Below are 22,222 nucleotides of genomic sequence, written 5' to 3'. Positions count from 1 at the left end.
GGTAAAGTATTTTGAGAGTGTATGCATCCTTCATTATCAAATCAAATAATTATATAAGATTCTGCAGTTAACAGAAAAAGTTCTATATACATTATTTATTGAGTAGGCAATCCATGAGGAATTAAAAATCCTTTAAAGAGATGAAGCTGTTTCACTATGCTTAGTTAACTTTGTTCTAGTGTTTGAAACTGTCCGGTTGGATAATGTGAAGCCATTTCTTCTTGGACAAGTGTTTCTTTTGGTAAATTAGAATTTTGTTCGATAAAGGCAAGGGTGGTAAAGTTGACCCAAGTTCTCCTAAAGCTTGAAGCTGATTAGGATTGATCTCTAAACACAGCTGTGTTAATGTACTATCATTAGCTACTTTCAAAAGGAAATAGAAATTAAAAGTGTATAACATGACTTACAGTATTGCCAAATCTTAGTCATTTTAGTCTGTTCATGTTTTTCTTCAATGCACAGAATTTATATACTGTGCCAAATTATGTCAAGTAATTGGATGAGGAAAGAAGTGTTGACAAATAGTGTCATTACTATTGGTTGTACTTAATTAATCCCCTGAAAGGTAGAGAACAAAAGAAGCATTTTTTATTTTTCCAAAATAACTAGCATTTTATATTTCTGCAGTAAAATGTTCACTTTGAGAGAACTAAGAATAATGCCTTTTTCCTTTAAATTTTGTACACCCCCCCAAAATTTTAATTTCCTATTTTCTAAAATTCCAAAACAAGACAGTAAATGTTAAATTAAGGTTTTTCAAACAATTCTGATTAATCAACAGGACATTTCAGTCTTGTTTTTAAAATGTACAAGTTAGATGTTCCTGTGTGTTTAGGCAAATACTCAATATTGTGTAAGAGTTGTAAATTATAGTCTACTAGAGGCCTGGTGCATGCCATTAGTGCACTGGGAGAGAGGGTTCCTCAGTCCCCGGTCTGCGCCCTCTTGTAGTCTGGGACCCCTCGGGGAGCCGGCCTAAGCTGTCAGTCGGACATCCTTAGCGCTGCCATGGAGGTGGGTAGAGGCGCTCGCCAGCAGTGAGCCCGGCTTCTGGCTGAGCAGTGCTCCCTCTGTGGGAGTGCACTGACCATCAGGGGGCAGCTCTTGTGTTGAGCGTCTGCCCCCTTGTGGTCAGTGCGCGTCATAGTGACTGATCATTCCGGTGTTTGGTTGATTTGCATATTAGCCTTTTATTATATAGGATAAGGGTATCTGTGCAACGGTATGGGTTCAGTCTGTGTGAGGTCAGATATAGTGTACAGAGCATTTACATAAACTAGTTTCCTGTCGCTCCTGCTCCTGAACACTGACCAGCAGAAGCATTACAGGAGCAACCCTCACTGCTTCTTGACGCTTGCTGCAGTCTACCTGAGGTAGTAGTTGCTAAGGAAAATGGAAGGCTCCTTATTAACTATATAAAAATAAATAAAACTTTTGTAAAAGCACTTGCTTAAACAGATCCCAATCTCAGAAGTCGTACAGGACAATTTGGTAAAACTGACATAATTGTGATTTATTAACATGAATTAAAATGCCCAACCAGTGCTTCAATGTGACAGTATATTTAAAATAAAAAAGAAATTAAAGGCCATATACTGTACTACTTTCACAAAGATCACACAGTTTTGCAAAGACTTGTAATATGTACAATGCTATATATCAAATGAGAAAAGCTGTAAGCAATTATATATGCAAAAGAAATGCAGTATTTACAGTTTGTCAGGAGACATTAAAAATCATCTATACATTAAATTACATTTTGCTTGCAAATAACCAATAAAACAAAATGAGCCATGTCCACATCAAACTATAAAAATCTGTATTGCATTTTTATATCTAAGATGCACTCACAGAACTGCTGACGGGAAAAAAAAGAAAAGAAAATCCTTGTAGTGCCATTGCTTAGCTCTGTATTTAATGCCTATGTATAAAATAATATAGAAAACATTCACTAAATGAATTTAACTGCAACAATAAAATTTAAAGATTATGTAGCATTAACTCTGCCAGAAAAACAGCTGGAATGTTCCACTTACAAAACAAAGGTAACTAATACTGGCTTAATAGCACATTTTTAAAGGAATTTTTGAAAAGCAAAAATGGGAACGATACAATGAAAGAGCACTGGTGTTTTTTTGTTTGTTTTTTAATACAAAGTTTCATGTACAAGCTTTAAAAAGTACCTTAACAGGTACATATGAAATATACAGTTTATCTTACAGAACATTTTAAAAAATGTTTTGGGAGTCCATTTTAATGCCACCCTGAACCATGGTAATTGTTCTGAAATGTTGGTGGCACCTGTGCTCTGTGAATTGGAATCTGTCCAGGCACTGGAGATGCCTGCTGAGGTCCTTGAACCCCGTGTGGCAGAGCCACAGAGCCAGGATGAGGACAGAACCCTGAAGCAGGTGTTGGAATACTGTTTGGTCCTTGGGGCTGGAGATGAGGACCTGCGACTGGTAATGGACAATGTGGCCCTGTTCCAGAAGGCTGGTGTTGGGCTCCCGGTCCCAGAGCGGTGTGATGTGTAGCTTGTGAGGGATAAGGTGGTACAGCTGGATGAGCACTTGAAGGAAAAAGTGGAGGTCCTTGATGAGGTGGATGGTGTAAGGCTTGAGCTGATGTGTTGTGATGCCCAGAAGCCAAAACACTGGAAGGCGGAGGAGGAGGTGGTGGTGGGGGGGGTGCTGAATTTACTACATGCTGGTGTTGTGCTTGTAGACCTTGGAGTCCTGTGGAAGGATGGGGCGGTGGATGGTGATGAGGGGCAGGAGGTGGAGGGGGTGGTGGCAAATGGTGTCCAACAGTTTGAGCATGAATATGTGACCCAGGGGTGACAGCGTGAACAGGTCCTACTACATGTGCCACAGAGTGTTGCTGATGGGAACTTGGCTGTTGTACAAGATGTGGTCCTGGAGCAGGTGGTGGTGGCGGAGGGGGTGGGACGACAGTAGCAGAAGTTGGATGATGAATAGTAGGGTTCTGAGAAGGCAAAAAATGCCCTGGAGTAACATGGTGTCCTGGAACTGTTTGCTGGCTTGTGGTGCCAGGAAGTGCTTGATTTGGTCCTGATGTAAACACAGTTTGTTGGGAAAGACTACCTTTAAGCTGATTATAATTCTGAAAGTTTGCAGAGGGCTGCTGGTTTTGATAATAAGACGAAGAAGAAGGAGGCGGAGGGGGTGGAGGGGGTGGTGCCGCACTGTTCAGACTTTGTTGGTTAAACTGACTGTATGTTGCCGAAGATTGTCCTGAGGGTGTCTGTGTAAATAACGCTCCAGGAGGTGCCTGCTGAGTACTGGCCTGAAGGTTCTGTGCTGCTGGGTAAAAGTTTCTCTGAGGTTCTCGCTGAGGTGTTCCAACTTGAGGTGACTGTGAGTGGTGAGGCCTGTAGGGAGACCCTAACTGCTGTGAAGGAGGCTTTGGTGAAAGATAGCCATGCTGGACAGGCGTGTGAGGCGTCGACGACTTGGGAGGATTTTCTATGTGAGGTGATGGAGGACAGTGTAACTTCACTGGTGCAGGAGGCAGCTTTTGTGAAAGTTGCTCGGATGAGTTACGACCGAGTGGCTGAGGCGGAGGATTCTTTGAAAGTGCTTGGGGGTTATTTAATAGCTGTTTTTGTTGGAGTTCTGTTTTCAGGTGAACACCATTCTCAGCTTCTGACACACTACCTGTTGCCTCCCACTGGGAATCTGGTTTTGTGAGTATTTTCCCATGTTGTTGAACAGGAATTATAGGTACTGGTGAGTTCGGCTATGAAAAGAAAAAGAAATCATATAAACTATAAATATAAGAAACACACACACATATATAGGCTTGCTATATTGGTATTTAATGCTATTTAAATATCTAATGCTATTAAAAAAGAGGTAGGGAATAACATTGGTTTGAGGACTCAATTTTAAACTGAATCCCTTCAATTAATTTTTATTGAAGACAAGTTAAGGAAATAATGATCTTTAAACTTAATCTGCTTTTCCCCTAAGGCTTAGGGCCTAAGCAATGAAACCTGTTTTTAGCCCCATTCTGAAAGAACTCTAATCACACTTAGCAAGTTTCAATTCCGTGATTGAAATTTCTACACCCAACCTAATGATAAATAGGTTTGGGTAAATAAAGTTGCTCCCCCAAAACCATTCTGGTTGTAACACCTTTTACATTGCTCAAATATAAACAATCCAAAACTACTTAAATAATAAGGACAAAGAAAAAGGAAATCAATTTCAGATTCCTCATTTTTAGTTTCCAAAGTTACTGCCACGTTAGATTATCACATCTATGAATTTCCTAGATACCAACAGAATAGGGGTGGAACTCTTAGAGAAAATCTAGGCTACTGTAGTGCATTTAGCACATTAGACAGTTTGGTCAAATTTTGACAGGAAAAGTGTCCAAAAATCAAAACGTATTTGATATAGCAGAAAAATCTCTGTGCACATCACCATACACTTTTTTGAATGGCCATGTTCGAAGGTCAACATTATTACCTTGCTCATTTTTGAAGGGCTTTTACAAGCATTTTGAGAAGTATCTGGGGATGGACATTCATTTGTAGTCACGGGTTCTAGATTTTCAGGATCAGGATCTATAATGCAGAAGAAACATATAGTAAGTGCAAAATTCCACTATATATGTTGCCTTTTACTAACCTTCCAAAGTAATGTGCATTCTACTATTCAAACCAACTTTTATAAAGGCTCTTTTCTCTCTGATTTAAAAAGGTATGATAGGTCATCTGCTTACTGACCTTCCATAAGTTCACTGAAAGAAGGGACTGGGCCCTTGGGTTGCAACTGGGGAATGTGATTTGAATGAGATGGAGGTGAAGACGGAACATGACTCGGTGAACATGGGACACATGGTGATTCTCCCCCTAGAGATGAAGCAGAAGCAGACCCAAAGAGAACATTAGAACTGCAAAGAACAAGGGGTGCAGAGTGATTAGCTGACTCCACTTTTTGGCAAAGGAACAAGCTCACTTACCAATATCTTTATCTTTTCGGTGATCACTGAGAAGTAAAGCTCTCTGGTAACTCCTTTCTCTCACCTGCTCCACTGAAGTTGAGGCAGTCCTTTCAAATAAAATCATATCATCAATTCAAAGAAGCTACTGCTAGCCAGATTTTTCTTTGTCCCTTAATGGTCAAATATGTCCTCTCAGAGCAAGTCTTAGATCTTTTGGGAAACCACTTTGGTATTAAGCTTTGGAAACAGCTTTTTTTTTTTTTCTTTCCTTTTCCTCACAGCTTTCAAAACAGATATTTTTATCCTCATCTCTTTGACATACTCAATTGGACTCCATTCCTTTGTCTTAAGCAGTTTCTTGGTGAAAATGAGGGGGCAGTTGGAGGGTCGTGTATTAACATTCAGAATGTCACTTCAGATTACCAAAGGTACCAAACACACCCTTTACAATTTACCTTGTGTCCAGATTGTAAGGTTAGCAGGAAGCTCTCTGGGGCAAGGGGACCAAGGAGCAATGTCAATGTGGCCTCCTGCCCTTTGCCAAGACCCATCCTATTTCCAGCTGCTTATCCTACTGAATAGTTGATGATTCTTTCCAGGTAACTGGTAAAGAAATTGGAGGATGTTGGCTATGATAGAGGTTCTTTGGAGAGGAATATTTATGTGAAAACTATCAAGGAGTAACCACAATGGACCTTTAACAACACAGGCAAATATATAGCTGGTTTACAACTCATTAGCACAGAGGATCTTTCAAAAGTTATGTCCACAAACCTCTATCGCTTAGCCTTGGGAGAACAACAAAAAGACAGTTCATTAACAAAATCTTGTTCTTACCAGGATAGCAGACTTCACCTCTTTACAAATAACAAAGACTATTTTCATTATAAGGTATACTACTTGTAGTTATAAAGTTACTAATTAGGTTTTTAAACAGGCTTACCATTGAACTGGCTCATTCTTCTCGGTGGCAGAAACTTCCTTAACAGGACAGTTATTGCTGGTTTCTTCCGAAGAAGCATTATAACCTGTAGCTGGTGTTGGTAAAGGGAGGCCAGCAGTGCTTTCTACCGACTCCCCGTTTTCACTCCTGTTGCCACACCCATCACCATTATTGCTCAAGTTTCCACTTGCATGAAGAGATACACTAACCAGTGGGAAGTGTTCTGTTTTAGAGCCACTTTTCCTCGCTTCACGTTGTCTTTTACGGTATTCTAATAAAGAAACCTTAAGAAAGGTAAGGAAAAGCAAATCTTTTATTCTTGTTTTATATGTCAGAGTCCATCTATTCTTTTTTTCTAAAGAGAATTACTATATTTATATTAGGAAAATTATGTAAAATAATTTGATTCTGAACAAATAATTACCAAATGCCTACTATATACTAGGCATTGTATTTAATGATTTACATACATTATCTCATTTAATCCTCACAACAACCCTATGAAATAGGTATATTAACATCCCCATTTTACAGATGAGGAAATTGAGTAACTCACTCACTCAAGGTCACACAGCTGGTGAGTGTTGGAGCCGGGATTCGAACCTAGGTCTTACTTGAAAGCCCGTGCTCTTTCCACTATACTACATTGCTTCCCACAAAGTTGCCAACTGGATTCTGTTATAAAAATTAAAAGCACACATCACTAAAATTCTTTGACTTATAAAGCAATAAGCCTATTAACAAATATAGTAAGTGTTGTAGTTTCTCCCATTCCTCTGAAATAAGGCATTCTAATTGTCTTGCTATGTATGCCAAATGAATAATGGTGGTAAATCAGATAATTTATTATTCATATAATACTTTTCAAAATACAAATACTGAGGAAAGAGGCATTTCTATGTAAGGCTACCTATTCTTTATAAAATAAGGATAGTACCAAATATACAACTTTGTTTTTTTGGTTGGGAAGTGGTTATTTTTAAAAGTTACTCTTTTGGTGAAAATAATCATCTCGAGGTTTTAATCTCTGAAACCATGCTTCTTATAAGAATTTTCTCTATTATGACTAGAGTGTTTTACTTCTCTGTCAACATTTTCTAATTAACTTGGCATTTACAAAAGGTTTGAAAATGTACATATCAAATATTCAACTTGAATAGTTATATGAATGCCTTACATATAATACATACTATACCTACTAATTACCCTCAGGAGTATGAAAAAAACACTATTAAAAGTTCTATAAATCTTTAAAATTGTAACCTTTTTCTTTTGTGGTGGATTCTGGGGTGTGCAACTTCCGTCGATCAAATTGTCATTAATAGTCCGTCCGAAACCAGATACAAGCCCATCTTCTGAAGTGCAAAACACAGGTGTTTTCATAAACATGCCTCTAGTATCATCCTGCATCAGGCATTTTGACTCACTTATTCGGAAGCCTCCTCCAACCTCCAACTGATGAGAGGGTGTCAGGTCCCTCAAGTTAGAGTTTACTGAGAAGTTAACACCTGTTCTGTCAGGACTCTTTACCCAGGAAGAATATATTGTGCCCCGTCCAGAGTGAGTACATTCCAGTTGGCTGTTAGAATCAGTCCTGTCATGTGTAGGTGTTTCCATGCTTTTATGCAAGGCAGTTTGCTCGATGGCATCGAGTCCCAGGTGAAGGTCTGCGGCAGAGTCCTTTTCTCCAGGGCACTGCCTGTTGATTTCATTCCTACTCCTAGGGCTTGTATAACCAATAGTCTTTATTTCTTGCAGACCCAGTTCAGTTAAATTAGAATTTCTAAAAGGCCCCAATGTTAACATGGTTGAAGATCTTTCATATCCCTGTTTAAAGAATAAAAACAAAATTACACAACCACATCTTGAGACTAATTTTTAAGTCTACTAGTAATTCTTAAAGCAAAATAATGATACTAGGAAAAAGTCACCAATTTAAATAACCTTTTTGAATATCTGAATAATCCCTTACCTCTTGACTGTAAGTGCGTCTCTTAATTTCTGGAGAACTTTCTGGGGAAGAAATATTCTATATAAAAAAATAATTAGAATTGAAAATTAAAATATATAACTAAATCCATGGTATTTATAGAAATGAAAACTTAAAATGAGAAACTAATTACACAGAGTTTGGTTTTAAACTCTGTTTTATTTCCATTTCTCATATAAGATCATTTGCTTTAAGGTCAATCTGATATATAGTCATTTAGTATGACTCATAAAAATGAAGGTTATGCTCATTTAAATAAAAAATTCAAATTTATATAAATGCATGTTCCAAATTTTCTTTTAGTTTCTTAAAAACTTCTAATCTCAGTAAACCAGTTACTAAAGGGGGGGAAAGAAAAGCTATTAAAGTAACGCCATCCCCATGAGGGTTTTGGTTTTTTTTTTTGGTTTTTTTTTTGCATTTAAATTTCTCACCTCAAAGTGCATGGTATTTCCTGGTGTGCCAGGAGTTACTGGAGTAACTGGTGAATATATGGGCTTATAACCATTTCTACAAGCTTCATCATCTGATTTTATTCGTGGAGGAGTGGCAAATGATGGGTCCGTAGAACTAATATCTATGTGAGTTGGTGTAGCATATGGTGAAGGAGTAGGTGTGGAGGTTTCTGAGTAAGCAGAATCTAGCAACTGATAAAGTCTTCGTTTTTTTAGTGGTGTCGTTAAATCTGTTGGGTGAAACAATTTATAAGAAATTTTACTGCTGGTATTTGATACAAAGCTTGAAACATCGACTACTACTAATGATGAATTTAATCCCCAAACAATTTCAGAGTTTTTATAGATATTACTAATATAAAGCAATCTCTCTCCATTCTACCCCACCCCACCAAACTTAATTTCACTATTAGCATGCATTATCTTGCCAAAAGGCTTACAGACCTAGGGCTCTGGAAGAAACCTTAGAAGTAGATATGTTAATTTAACTGAATTGTAAGAGCCCTTTTGAATCTGTATGAAGAGCAGCCAACCCAAAAGCAAAAAATTCAACCATTCGCAGCAACGTGGCACTGCAAATTAAGGTTTTCATGTCTATCTTCATCCAAAAGGTTGGAGGACAGAAATGAGAAAATATATATAACAAAGTACTTCTTTTGTAAAGCATGTCATAATAAGTAGAATATTACTTTGTTATATAAAGTTATACACATCGGTCCATATTTTTCACGTTAAAACAGTACTGAAAGAAATACCTGGAAGGGAACAGCTTTCATTTAATAGTAGAGGACTTTTATTTTCACCATTGATTAGTGGACTTCTGGATCTTTCTTGACAGGGTAAAATAAATCTATGTAAAATTGTTGAGTTTTCTTCTTCTAGAGCTTGTTTCAACCATCGCTGAAATATATCAAACAATAAATGAACAGAAATCAGTTTGTCGCTGTTTATGTAGCCTATAAATGTAGAGCTGATTCCAAAAGCATTTCACTATCAGGAATGGTAGTAAGCAATGAGATTGACATTTGGCTCATCCTAGATTTTTATATCCAGAAAAAGTTTACCTTCTTGCATGAGCCAGAAATGTTTTCAGTAGGTTCTTTTCTCCTCCTTTTTTCTGAAAGGAATGGTGAAGTGAATCTAATATAGTGCTTAGGAGTAGAGTACACATGGGGGCTGTAAGTGAGACCTGGCAAAGAATTTAGTTGTGTAGCTAACACTTCAGGATCTGTGGTTATGCGCAGAGGCCTTTCTGAAAGGCTATCTGAAGGTTTTCCTGTCTTCTCATTCTTCTCACTTAACCATTCATTGACCAAGTGCTAGAGAAAAGAAAAATTTCGATCACTATATATGCAATTACAGATTCTCCTATAGAACATTCTAAGACCCAATTTGTAATTGATGTATTACCTAAAATGATAAATTGAATAATTCAAACATATATGATGTCCCCCCAAAAATCAATAAGTCATTCTATATTTCCTTGGTTATCACTAGTCTTACGCCTAATTTTTTTACACAAATAATACTTTGTAAAAAACACACAATAACTTTTGTAAAATAATAAAATCTAGGAGACTTCAGGACCATCTTATAAACACAAACAAATAAATTCAGGTTACTGCTTCTGTTCTAGGTATAAAATGTTTATTTTGTTAGAAAAATCTGATTTGGGGCAGTGCTTTTCTACCCTGGCTGTTCAATATCTTCAGATGAGACCAGTGCAGGTACATTTAAAAAAAAAAAAAAGCTGTCAGCATTGACAATCACTATTGATTTAAGATGTTTGGCATTTGACCAGGATTTTAAATAAATTTATAGCACTGCAATCATTTAGTCAAGTAATAACAATAAAAGCATAATATGCTAATTAGACCGGACAGCTGAACAGACCTTCCGGATGAAGCCGTCGTCGTCGGGGCTGCTAGGGCTGAGGCAGGCCACCGAGGCTGCGAGGGCCAAGCCCCTTGCACGAATTTGGTGCATCGGGCCTCTAGTAACTAATAAGCAGGGATGATGTCATATTTGTAATCAAGAAAATAGCTTCTTTTTTAAACATGAGTTTTCCCTTTAATCAAAATTACAAAGAAAGAGTTGTGATTATCTCTTTTGTCCTTCCAAAGTGGGCAAAAATAACTACTCCTTCTTGAGGCAATGGCTTGTTTGCTCAAGATCTCACAAATTTCAAATTAAACAGAACTGTGTTTAGATCTTATCTCTAACTAACCCTCTGATTCTCCATTAAAGTATTCTCCAGGGTCAGTCCTAGATATTTACTAAGTATACTTCTCATGGTTTCACAGTACTGGCAAACTACTGAATGTGTTAAGAACAAAGACAAGATAAATTAAATTTCAAAGCATTTTTAAAATATATTTTTATTGAGTTCAGAGAGGAAGGAAGAGGGAGAGAGACAGAAACATCACAGAGAGAGTCATTGATTGGCTGCCTCCTGCACGCCTCCCAATGGGGACCTAGCACCCAATCTGGGCATGTGCCCTGACCGGGAATCGAACCTCGACCTCAAGTTTCAAGGTATTTTGGCGTAGAAGTTATGGAAGTATACGTTTATGACCTGCCCCCTCCCCAAATTGCCTAAAGATTACTACTTTGGGATCTCTGCTCCATCCAGTCTGCTGTACTATATTCAAAAGTGGGAGGAAAGACCTAACCAATTTCACTCAGTGGTTAGAGCATCCATGTGCTGACTTAAGGGTCATGGGTTCGATTCTGGTCAAGGGCATGTATACCTCAGTTGCAGGTTCCATTCCTGGCCCTGGTCAGGGCATGTGTGGGATGTTTCTCTCCTCACCTCCCCCCTTCCACTCTCTCTAAAAATCAATGGGAAAAAATATGCTCGGGGAAAGATTAACAACAAAAAAAGTGAGAGAAAAACAGAAACTTCATTAAGGATGTTCTGTTATTTCTGAATTCAGATGGGTTTATCTCAATGAATAGTTTCCCATACTGCTTCATTAAATTTAATGGCAGGTTTTCAAAGATTTTTATTAACTGATCTAAAACTATCCATATGAATTTTCACACATTCTATGGAAATCCACAATTTCATCACATTTAATTCTTATAATCGGCCTATAATGTGGAATTCATAAAAAAAAAATACGAAGACCAAAGAAAAAACAACATCTTAAAACCAGTTATTTTTCTTAAGTGTAAACTTTGGTTAGGCAAATTATTTAAAGAAATCCTGAATCACAATACTAAAAGTAGATCTTGATAGACTCAATTGTTATTGTATTCATACCAATAACCATTTATATTGACTAATTTTATAGTTTTGTAATTCTCCTTTTTTAGCTAAAAAGTATAAAAACTAGCAAATATAAAAACTATGCCTCTTATTCTGTTCCTTATGAGATGTTATAGGCTGAATTTTAAAAACAAGTATATTTCACGTAAGACAGGAAGCTGTTTCTTACATTCATTAACAGCCATACCTTCTTTGTTTTGGGGTACTTTGTAGGACATTTATTAAGTGCTGGAACTTCAGATTCAGTAATTATTTCTGTTAGTGCAGTTTCAGTTTCTGGCTCTACTGCAGGTACAGTATTTTCAATATCATTTTGTTGTGAAGTAACTTCTATATCAGGAGAAGATGGCTGGATATCTGAACACATGCTGACAGTTCTGTGTCTCCGACGCTGCTGTCCAATGTGAGTCCTACTGCGAGAAAAACTTTTTCGCTGTTTAGTTCTATTCACTTTGGCAGGGGTTGGCTTGCTAGCAGTTTCTTCTTTTGCTTGTTCCTAATTCAAAATACAACAGAATAGAGCTTTTAATACTATGTTTACACAAGTGAGAAGTTGAAATCTAATAGCGCTAATCTACTTCAGAAGCTAACTTCCCCAAATTTCTTTATGAATTTCAATATGTACAAACTGACATAATTAAAACATTTTTTTACTAAAAAACAAAACAAGTAGAATCTTTATCTCAAGTCTAAATTCTTATAGGACTTGAGAAATGCTATTGAAAGGCTAATATCAGACATTAAAAATTCTTTATAAATGTAATTAAATCAGGTTTAATCATTATAAAGAGTTTAACGGTGAAATATAACTGGACCTGAATAAGAATACCTGAATAACTTCAGCATCACTGACAATCTGTGTATCTTTACATTCTGTTTTAACTTCAGTTTTGGCTGTGCTGATCCTTTCCAAAGCTTGTTCTCTTCTTTTCTCTCTTTTTTCCAGTCGGGCAAAAGCTTGCAAAATTGCTTCCATTTTCCTTTCTTCTCTTGTCTATGAAATTTAAATTTTAAGTGACATAAATATCACTGCTCTAAAGTACAATTCAAAAGTCCAAATGTTCATGGCAGATTATTTATATATATATATTTTTATTGATTTCAGAAAGGAAGTGGGGGGAGAGAGAGAGAGATCAATGATGATAGAGAATCATTGATTGGCTGCCTCCTGCACGCCCCCTAATGGGGATCGAACCTGCAACCCGGGCATGTGTCCTTGACTGGAATCGAACCTGGGACCCTTCAATCCCCAGGCCAACGCTCTATCCACTGAGCCAAACCAGCTAGTGCATCATGGCAAATTTAGAAAATAATTTTTATGATGCTGTTAGCAAAAACACTTCTACTGATGGTAGGTAATGGGGGAACACATTTATATTCATACGAGACCTTTCAGAATCCCAAACATCTCGGTAAGCTCTGACATTACAAATAGATTTCATGAAAGGGACACTTAATGATGATTATGGGTAAAGCAAAACAAAACCAAAAGGCTCAAAAAATAAACTATATTTCGCTTTAACAAAATAAAAATAATTTTGGTCAATAATAGAAAAGTCAGCCTTTTGAAATACGAATTAAAGTTCTATGATGAAAAGGTTAAATTTCATCTAACCGTAAGGAGTGAATATGTTACTGACATGGTAGCAGGATATCGTGTGGTGTGGTCGTGGGTTCAAATTGTGACTCTACCAGTCATTTACTATCTCCGTGACCCTAGACAACTTAACCTTTAGAGCCTCTTATAAAATGTAATAATACTTACACTTCACCAAATCATTACTGATTTCAAATAGAAAATAGCTGTTAAGTCTTTTTTAGCATTACTTGGAAAATGGTAGGCATTCCATGAGTGTTAATTACTTCTACTTTGGCTCCTCTGCCCTCCATTATAGTTCTTATATGGCATTCCTCTACCTTCTGCTCTTCCTGTCTTACCCTGACAGTTCAAGGCAGGGACTGTGGAACAGCAATAGTTCCTGTGAGCATGAATTCTTTTTGGAGAGAGAACATTAAAACCAAGGCCCAGAGCCTTGGCCAGTGGGTCTGGCAAATGCTTCAGCTTTCAAGGAAGTACATCCATCAACTGTTCATTTCCCCAAATCAAAGAACCAGGCCATGAGGCTCAGATCCGTTTGTGTTTCCTCCTCTATTGCCATCGATGGGGGGGGGGGGGGGGGGGGGGGGAGATCAGAAACTCAGGGTCTGGCTGAATGGTCTTTTCAGTTGGAACTTTAGTTCCAGTAATAAGCAAAGATTCAAGCATCAAACACCTACAATCTGGAACCTACTGCTTACTCTTTCCTGTATTTGTTCCCTTACTGAATATAACAAAGGAAGAAAAAAAGTAATATGTCAACAGAATTCCTCAGAGAATACTTATACATTTCTAAGTAGTTAAATGGCCATACTGCAAACGTATCACTCTACAATATGTGTTATCCTCACCCTCTTTATTTTACAGGTAAGGAACAGGTCCAAAAAGGTAAGATTGCTTGTTCATAGGTACATATCTGCATCTTTTTACTAGAGTTGGGAGTTTTAAAGCTGAATTATTTCCTTAGATAATTCATCCCTGGTCTTTTAAAATCACTTTTATCTTACGTCTCTCTATAAAACTCTTGGTCTCCATATTTCAGGGCTTTTCTAAAACCCTAAATTTAGAAATCTGGAGCAATAGGAAAATATAATTTTTGTAATTGCTTCACCTGTTCAATGGGGATGGGTGGGAAAGGAAAGGGTAATTACTAATTATTGTGTTTATTACTTTAAATTTAAAAAAATGTGGGTAAAGTACATTCTTTGAGAAGAAAAACTTAAACTTGCCTTAACAAGGATTGTTTTATATTAAAAAATAATTACCCATAAGCCAGGCACCCAATGAAGATACATTCTATATCATGATTATAGAGGATTTTCTAAAATGAATATGAATTTATGCCTAAAGAAGTTTTCTTTGACATAGTCCAATATTCATTTATTTAGGATATGGTGAGTGTGAGGGTCAGAGATAAAATTATTTCATGTAAAGACTAAATTCATGCAATTAAAAACTGAACTCCCTTATAAATAATACAACTACTTGATAGTCAAAGCAAAATCCTTTATTTAGAGATGACTAGTAATCTTTTTGAGCTGTTCAGTATCTTAAAAAATAATCTATTCCTTTGCTGCTTAAGAAATCTAAGCCCAGCCTGGCTGGTGTGGCCAGTGGTTGAACATCGACCCATGAACCAAGAGATCCCTAGTTTGATTGCAGGTCAGGGCACATGCCCAGGTTTCAGGCTTGATCCCCAAGAAGGGGCTGCAGGAGGGCAGCCGATCGATATTTCTCGCTCATCGTAGTTTCTGTCTATCCCTCTCCCTTCCTCTTTCTCTAAAAAAAAAAAAAATCAATAAAAACATTAAAAAGAAAAAGACAGAAATCCAAGCACAGGTATATTAAGTTGACTCGCTGAAAGGCAGTAGTATAATTATTATCCAAGTTTCCTACTTCCTGATTCACTCTTTACAATTAACAACCACTGGTATTCTGCATAAAACATAACTGCTCCCACATTTACTACAACTATTAAATATCTTAATAGCTTTAACCCAGTTTCATCTTAAAACACAAATGTTGAAAATGTACAGTATCTGATATTCTACATGAGAAAAAATGAGTGCAGATCTACTTTTATTTTAAATTAGGTTCATGTCATTCAGCTTTTATATTCACCACTACATCTAATGGCATTCTTTGATACATTAACCAGCTATGCAGTATCTATTTAAAGAATGAAAATTTACTAGCCATGTGAAAAATAACAATTTTGTGTATAACTTGAAGCAATGACAGCTGTTTAGGGGATTAGAGAAATTGAGTCCTAATGAAATCCAGCAGACTGTCCATAGACTTTAACATCTGTGCTTGATGTAGTTTAGATCATACTTGTCACATAAGGCTACTACTAAGACATGCATTCCTATAACCGTGACTCATTCCAGGTCTATGTCTCTCCAAACCTCAAAGTCAAAATAATCTGTGAGCTAGACAATTGATAGACTGATATATAATTAGAATCAGATAGGGTTGCCTTTCAGGAATATTAAATTATTTCTTGACACACTGTTAATGCTGGAGTGTTGGGTGCTAAGCTAAACTATGAGGGATCTCGGATGAGATCTACCTAGATAGCTTTTATGACATACTAGAGCAGCAGTCGCCAACTGGTGGTCCGCGGACCACTGATGGTCCGCGAGGCCCAAAAGGTTGGCGACACCTGTACTAGAAGCCTGGTGCATGAATTTGTGCACAGGTGAGGTTCCTTGGCCTGCCTGGCAATCAGAGCTGATTGGGGCCCACCGGCCAGAGGGAGGCACAGCAGGAGGTTGGCTGTGGGAGCGCACTGACCACCAGGGGGCACTCCTGCATTGAGCATCTGCCCCTGGTAGTCAGTGCGTGTCATAGCTACAGGCCAGTGGTCAGGTCATTGGGTCGTAACGGTCGCTTAGGCTTTTATATAGTTTCTAGGTATACAAAAGCAAATATAGAGTATGTAATTTCCCATAAGCAAAAGAAATGCTGCTTAATGTCTCCATAGAATTTTATCACTCGAAAATTTTGAGAATTTTTATTTCAACTTTATGCTTCAATGTAAAAATACACTGATATCATATAATTTTATATTTGGAAGAGACTATGGAGATCTTGTCTAAGCCTCCTATTCAAAAATGTGGGAAACCTAATGTCCATATAGTTCAAAGCTACATAATAAAAAACATGAATTAAAATTTTATGTAATATTGCAACTAAAAAAATACACTTCACTGAGTAAACTGTTATTATTTATCCCAATTAGAGATATTGGGTCATTTAAATTGAGTAAATATAAGCTTATAAACTGTAGATGCTCCATCATAGTAGCTTTTGAGGGAAATTTGCTAATCTAGGGACTTGTGATTTAATTTTTTACCTTGCTATCAGGTAGGAAGAGGCTTTTCTTAGAAACAAAACAAAGAAAATCTTGCCTTTCAAAGGAAAGGGGAAGGGTAGGGCCAATCTGCCACTCTACAGCTTTGACTTAGAGAAATTAAAATATTCCTTACTGCTCTAGCTGGTTTGGCTCAGTGAATAGAGCATTGGCCTGCGGACTGAAGTGTCCTGTGTTCGATTCTGGTCAAGGCACATGCCAGGTCGTGGGCTCGATCCCCAGTAGGGGATGTGCAGGAGGCGGCCGATCAATGATTCTCTGCCATCATTTATGTTTCTATGTCTCTCTCTCCCTCTCCCTTCCTCTCTGAAATCAATAAATATGTATTTTAGGGGGAAAAATTCCCTACTCAAGTAACTTACCCTTTTGAATAGGAATTAGAAATTAATTATTAAAATTTATTACTTTAAAAAAATAGATAAGATTGGTTACCAATAAAATCATTCCAAAATAGCAAGTATGGCTCGTGGTGGAATCAACATTTCTTCTCTACCACACGACAATTTAGTTTACCCTTATGCACTGTTTCCTACTTGATTTTCACATATTATTTCCTACAAGCTATCCTCCAAAAAGACCTTTGCCTTCTTTTTTTTAAGTGACTAAGAATTGTGTATACAAAGCATGTGTCACTGTTATTTGAAGGCATATAACTTGAAGTATTTAAACAAGCTTTTAGAAATCTTTATTACAGGACAGCTAAAGCTAAATGTCCTCATTTTGTTTGAACCTGTAAAAATGAACAGGTTTCCTTTTGCTCTTCAATACTACAATATCATTACTCACTCTTCTTTAGAAACATAATTCCTAAACTATGAGAGAAAAAAGGACTTTAGAAAATTAAAATTAGCAATCAACATCAATTTAATCATGCTATAAGGAGAGCAAAGTGAGGTGGATAGTATGTCATCAGATAATTTTGTGGCAACAAATTCACTCTAATTTTACTATTTAAATTTCTTTTGCATCTTCTGATCTTCTTAAGTCACTTTCTAGAGGTATTAGTAACAGCATGGAATCTGTATAGTGTTTTCTCTGTATTCCATGGAATAAAAATCTGGGATGTCAAAGATGTCACCACAAAAAAGTTGCAAGGGTGTACAAGTTTAGGAAATGCTAACAGTTTTGTTTTCAAATCCTCACCTGAGGATCTGTTTTTATTGATTTTCAAAAGAGGAAAGGAGAGAAAGAGAAACATCAGTGTGAGAAACATTGATTGGTTGCCTCCTGTGCATGCCCCGAACAGGAGATGGAACCCACATCTTGGTATATGCCCTGACCAGGATTTGAACCCGCAACCTTTTTGGGTGTACGGGACAATGGTCCAACCGAGCCTTGTGGCCACGGCTAACAATTTATTGAGTTTTTAAACACACCATGTATACTGGGAATCTCAAAGTTTGGGACATGGTATGTGGTTTGGTAAACTCAAGTGGCCACAGAGCTCTTTTTTTCAAAAAACATCTTTTACTTTAAAAATGTATTTTTATTGATTACTGAGAGGATGGGAGAGAGATAGATATGAACATCAATGATGAGAGAGAATCATTGATTGGCTGCCTCCTGCATGCCCCACACTGGGGATCAAGCCTGCAACATGGGCATATGCCCTGACCAGGAATCAAACCCTGACTTCCTGGTTCATAGGTCAACACTCAACCACTGAGCCACGCTGGCTAGGCCTTCACAAAACATCTTAAATATGAGTTCTGTGGAATAATTTTATGTGAAGGATGAGGGCTGAAAGAATAATGAGGGACCCTGTATCCTGGCAAGGTCTTCAGGGCACAAAGTGAGCTATAAGGAAGCCTTACTTATTTCATACTCATGAATCTATATCTTTCCTCAAATGCTTGCCATGAAACACTTAGTAGGCTCATCTGTTGACCATCATCTACTTTTATAAAAGCCAGGTCTTCCCCTCCCCACCTCAGGAGCTGGGTCTATGACAATGAAAAAACTAGAGATTCTTGCTCTTCCATACTTTATATCCTAATGATATATAATTCAAGATTATCCTAGCTGCTTGATAATTTTCAAGACTCTCACAACTAGGTGACTATCCTTTCATACCCCTTTTGTTTCTGCAATTTCTATTCCCCTGAACCATCTTCCAGGGACTCCAGTTAAATCTGACTATAATAGGCCATCCAAATATTAACAAGACTATATACTTCCAAGATAGTCTTTTCATAAGATTATGAGAAATTACTTTGAAATTTTAATATACTAAAGATTTTAATTAAATATATCATATTAGAGATATTTAATATATTAAAAATACTATAAAGAAGGTTATTTTCATGAATTTTAAATGGGGAGGGGGACAAGCCTCCTTTTTAATTTAAATCTTTCAATGGTTTTGTATTTTAATTGGTCACTTGTTAATTCCAACAAAATAAGGTGACCTTCCCAATATCTAATTCCCTTCTGGCACACTCTACCTCTGACAAGGTTATAGCCACTAACCTCACCTCACAGCAACTGTCGTGTACCTGGGGGAGTCTACTCAGTAGTGCCCTGGTTTGGACTCAGGTGAGTATAAACAGTCTACTGTGTTTCAATTGCCATAACTTAACTGGGCTGACTGTAAGAATCTCCCAAATCGATCCCAACCTACTGCCTAAGAAGTACTTCTCACGAGCTAAAAAGGAAATGTCCAATACATCTATTCAGTTCCATACCACTTAGCCAAAAGTTTGATTTTATAAGCAGGTAACAACTTTTTAGGGGAGGGAGGGAAGAGACAGAATATAATGGAGGAAAAGGGAAAATGTTAATGAAAGAACAGCTTTCTACTCAGGCCACATAGTAAGATTTCAATAAAGTTTCTTGAGATCATCAACCAACCTTATCTCCCTTTCCCCTAAAATAATCAGCCTATAATCATCCTATATAATAAAAGGCTAATATGCAAATCAACCAAACAGCAGACAGACCAGTCGCTATGATGCGCACTGACCACCAGGAGGCAGACGCTCAACGCAGGAGCTGCCCCGTGGTGGTCAGTGTGCTCCCACAGCGTGCGCCGCTCAGCCAGAAGCTGGGCTCACAGCTGGTGAGCACAGTGGTGGTGGCGGGAGCCTCTCGCGCTTCTGCAGCAGTGCTAAGGACCCCTCGGGGGGGATGTCCTAAGCCGGCAGTTGGACATCCCCCGAGGGGTCCCAGACTGCAAGAGGGACGCCCGCCCACCCCCCACGAAGGTCATGCACCGGGCCTCTAGTACCTTAATGTGATTTACCATTTATCACATTTATAACTATGTCCAGGCTCTCTCCCCTGGAGAAATAACCATCCATTCAATTCGGTACAATTTAGCTATAAGCTAATCTGCACTTTATACCCTACTCATAAGGTCCATCATGAATACTACCTAGTTCATGAAATGGTGTCTGATCCCCCCAGCTGTAAGCTATATTTCTAGCTCCTTTACCACACTTCTTGCTGCATTACAATTGTTTTGTAAATGCCCATTAAGGCAGAGACATTTAAGCTTTTTCAATTTTTCCACGTTATTCCTATGAAAAATAACCCAGTTGCACAACAGATGTTAAAATGAATATGCTAAAATTGATATAAAAATGAAGTATTCTTATATATTAATATAACATGCTAATAGGCAAAATCAGTACCAAAAATGGATTCGTAAGTAAGCCTTTTTGTCTGTTTATCCAAAGTTCTACCATGTTCAACATCAGCAAAAAGATCTATTTTCTTCTGGGTCAGAAAATGAGGATGTTCTAAGTACCATTACCTCTCTCAGCTTTGGTAGAAGGAGATATTTTTAAAGTAGCCCATAGTCATATAAACTTAGAATGCAATCTGAATAAAATTATTGTATGGGCACAGAACAAACCTCCAGGTTTTATTTTTTATTTATTTCCTTTTTTTTTTAAAAGCAGTTGTAATAAAGGTCCTCCTGCCAGACACATGCCTCATACAAAAACCAGTAATACCCTAAATTGGCATTCTAAAAGTTTCCGCAGAATTACTGCAAATACAAAGCTGTGGCAATTGTGGAATGAACAGTCCAATATGAAAATCTAGTTAAGAAAGGGTAATCTGGGTAGGTACAGGTAATTTAGAACCTTGCAAAAGGTTTAATATTGATTCTTTTAGGTAAAGGCAGAACTTTTTTTAAAAAAAACAACTTCCTCCAATATTTTCTCGTATATTTTTCTTTTCTCCTATCTCTGAAATTCTGAGGCTATGAAAGAGCTCTGCATTGCTTTCACAATTTTGAAGATCAATAATGAATCAATACTAGAGAAATGATCAAGGCAATGAAACATAAACAGACTTACATTGAGTAGGCCTACAATGACCTAATTCCAAAGACCTGAGTTTCCATGGAATATACCGTGTAAATCAGTAAAACAGGAAATAAGGGAGCATATGAAATAAAAGGGACTACAGAAAACCCACACTGAGATCTTTAGTTGTGTAAAGTCATTTTCAAATCTTAGGGCAAACTATATAATAATACTTTGTGGCCTAAATATTGTATAAATTGCTAATTTAGCATGGATGGTAAAAATAAATCTTGTTCTAGATTTTATACAGATACTAGAGGCCCGGTGCACGACATTCGTGCACTGGGGGGGGGGGGGGGGGGGCGGGGTAAGTCCCCTTGCGCTGTTGCTTGCCAGCCGTGAGCTAGCTTCTGGCTGAGCGGTGCTCCCCCTGTGGGAGCGCACTGACCACCAGGGGGCAGCTCTTGCGTTGAGCATCTGCCCCCTGGTGGTCAGTGCATGTCATAGAGACCAGTTGTTCCACCGTTCAGTCTACTTGCATATTAGCCTTTTATTATATAGGATTTACAAATATAGTACAAGGAATATAAATATTAAACATTTTATTGAAAGCTGTACGAGATACAGAAATAGTAGCTACCAAACAGTAGTGGTTTTTGTTTTCATAGCCATTTATTTGATGCTATTATAAGCTTTAAAATTCCATTTTTGTTTTACATTAAATTATGAAGAGAAAGGATACATTTAACTAATGAAAGACATTTTGCAACAGTAATTCTGGCATTAAAATTTATTAATAGTCCTCAGCTTCAAAAACGTTTAAAAAATAATTTCTTAAATGTCATACATTCTAAAATGTCTAATGAACATACAGTAAAAATACAAAAGATTAGTGGAAGTAACCTGAATGGTAATGACAAAGCCAAACAAATGCTCAGTGGCACATGGTGTTTGCTAACTTCAAACAAAGAACAGGGTAAAAACCCTCCTAAAGGCAGCAACAATTACTATGAGAAGATCAGCTATCACTAAGCCAAGTGACAGCAAGAAGCAGCTACTAGCTTCCCAACTTACCATCTTCCTTTTCCTTTCTGCAATCTGTTCCTCTGATTCCATTTCTACTTCATTGCTAATGGGAGTTTTTTCTTCTATATCATCAATAAAATCTGGTTCCTGAGAGATGGAAAGAACTGCTTTATGAAAATTACTACTACACATATAATAGGGGCACTGAGCTATTTTAAATGTTTTCAACTACAGTGAATTCAACATAAACATTACAAGCCTACTTAAGTCCATTTCAAAAATTTAAAACTGGTTTCCTAATTCAAGAAACTTTCCAAAATCAATTTTGCTAAAGATCTAG

At 37.4% G+C, this 22,222-nt stretch overlaps 1 protein-coding gene across 5 annotated transcripts in view; it reads right to left on the bottom strand.

The window, feature by feature from the left end:
• Positions 1 to 2,125: 2,125 nt before the first annotated feature.
• Positions 2,126 to 22,222, bottom strand: part of KMT2E (lysine methyltransferase 2E (inactive)) — a 97,502-nt gene continuing 77,405 nt past the window's right edge. For 4 of the 5 annotated variants that reach the window (XM_028158686.2, XM_008149890.3, XM_028158650.2 and 1 more), the window contains 13 exons: positions 21,931 to 22,029; positions 12,460 to 12,624; positions 11,818 to 12,126; positions 9,424 to 9,678; positions 9,115 to 9,259; positions 8,339 to 8,589; positions 7,887 to 7,943; positions 7,178 to 7,741; positions 5,915 to 6,198; positions 4,990 to 5,078; positions 4,754 to 4,879; positions 4,494 to 4,591; positions 2,126 to 3,759 (listed from right to left, as the gene is read on the bottom strand). In XM_028158686.2, coding sequence (XP_028014487.2) covers positions 2,254 to 3,759; positions 4,494 to 4,591; positions 4,754 to 4,879; positions 4,990 to 5,078; positions 5,915 to 6,198; positions 7,178 to 7,741; positions 7,887 to 7,943; positions 8,339 to 8,589; positions 9,115 to 9,259; positions 9,424 to 9,678; positions 11,818 to 12,126; positions 12,460 to 12,624; positions 21,931 to 22,029 — 3,948 coding nt within the window. In that variant the 3' untranslated portion in view covers positions 2,126 to 2,253. The remainder of the gene's footprint in view (positions 3,760 to 4,493; positions 4,592 to 4,753; positions 4,880 to 4,989; positions 5,079 to 5,914; positions 6,199 to 7,177; positions 7,742 to 7,886; positions 7,944 to 8,338; positions 8,590 to 9,114; positions 9,260 to 9,423; positions 9,679 to 11,817; positions 12,127 to 12,459; positions 12,625 to 21,930; positions 22,030 to 22,222) is intronic. The other variant, XM_054726555.1, reaches the window with a different exon arrangement.

The sequence above is a fragment of the Eptesicus fuscus genome, chromosome 14 (assembly GCF_027574615.1).
Source record: "Eptesicus fuscus isolate TK198812 chromosome 14, DD_ASM_mEF_20220401, whole genome shotgun sequence".
Taxonomy (NCBI): Eukaryota; Metazoa; Chordata; class Mammalia; order Chiroptera; family Vespertilionidae; genus Eptesicus; species Eptesicus fuscus.
This window is presented reverse-complemented; position numbering and strand designations above follow the sequence as displayed.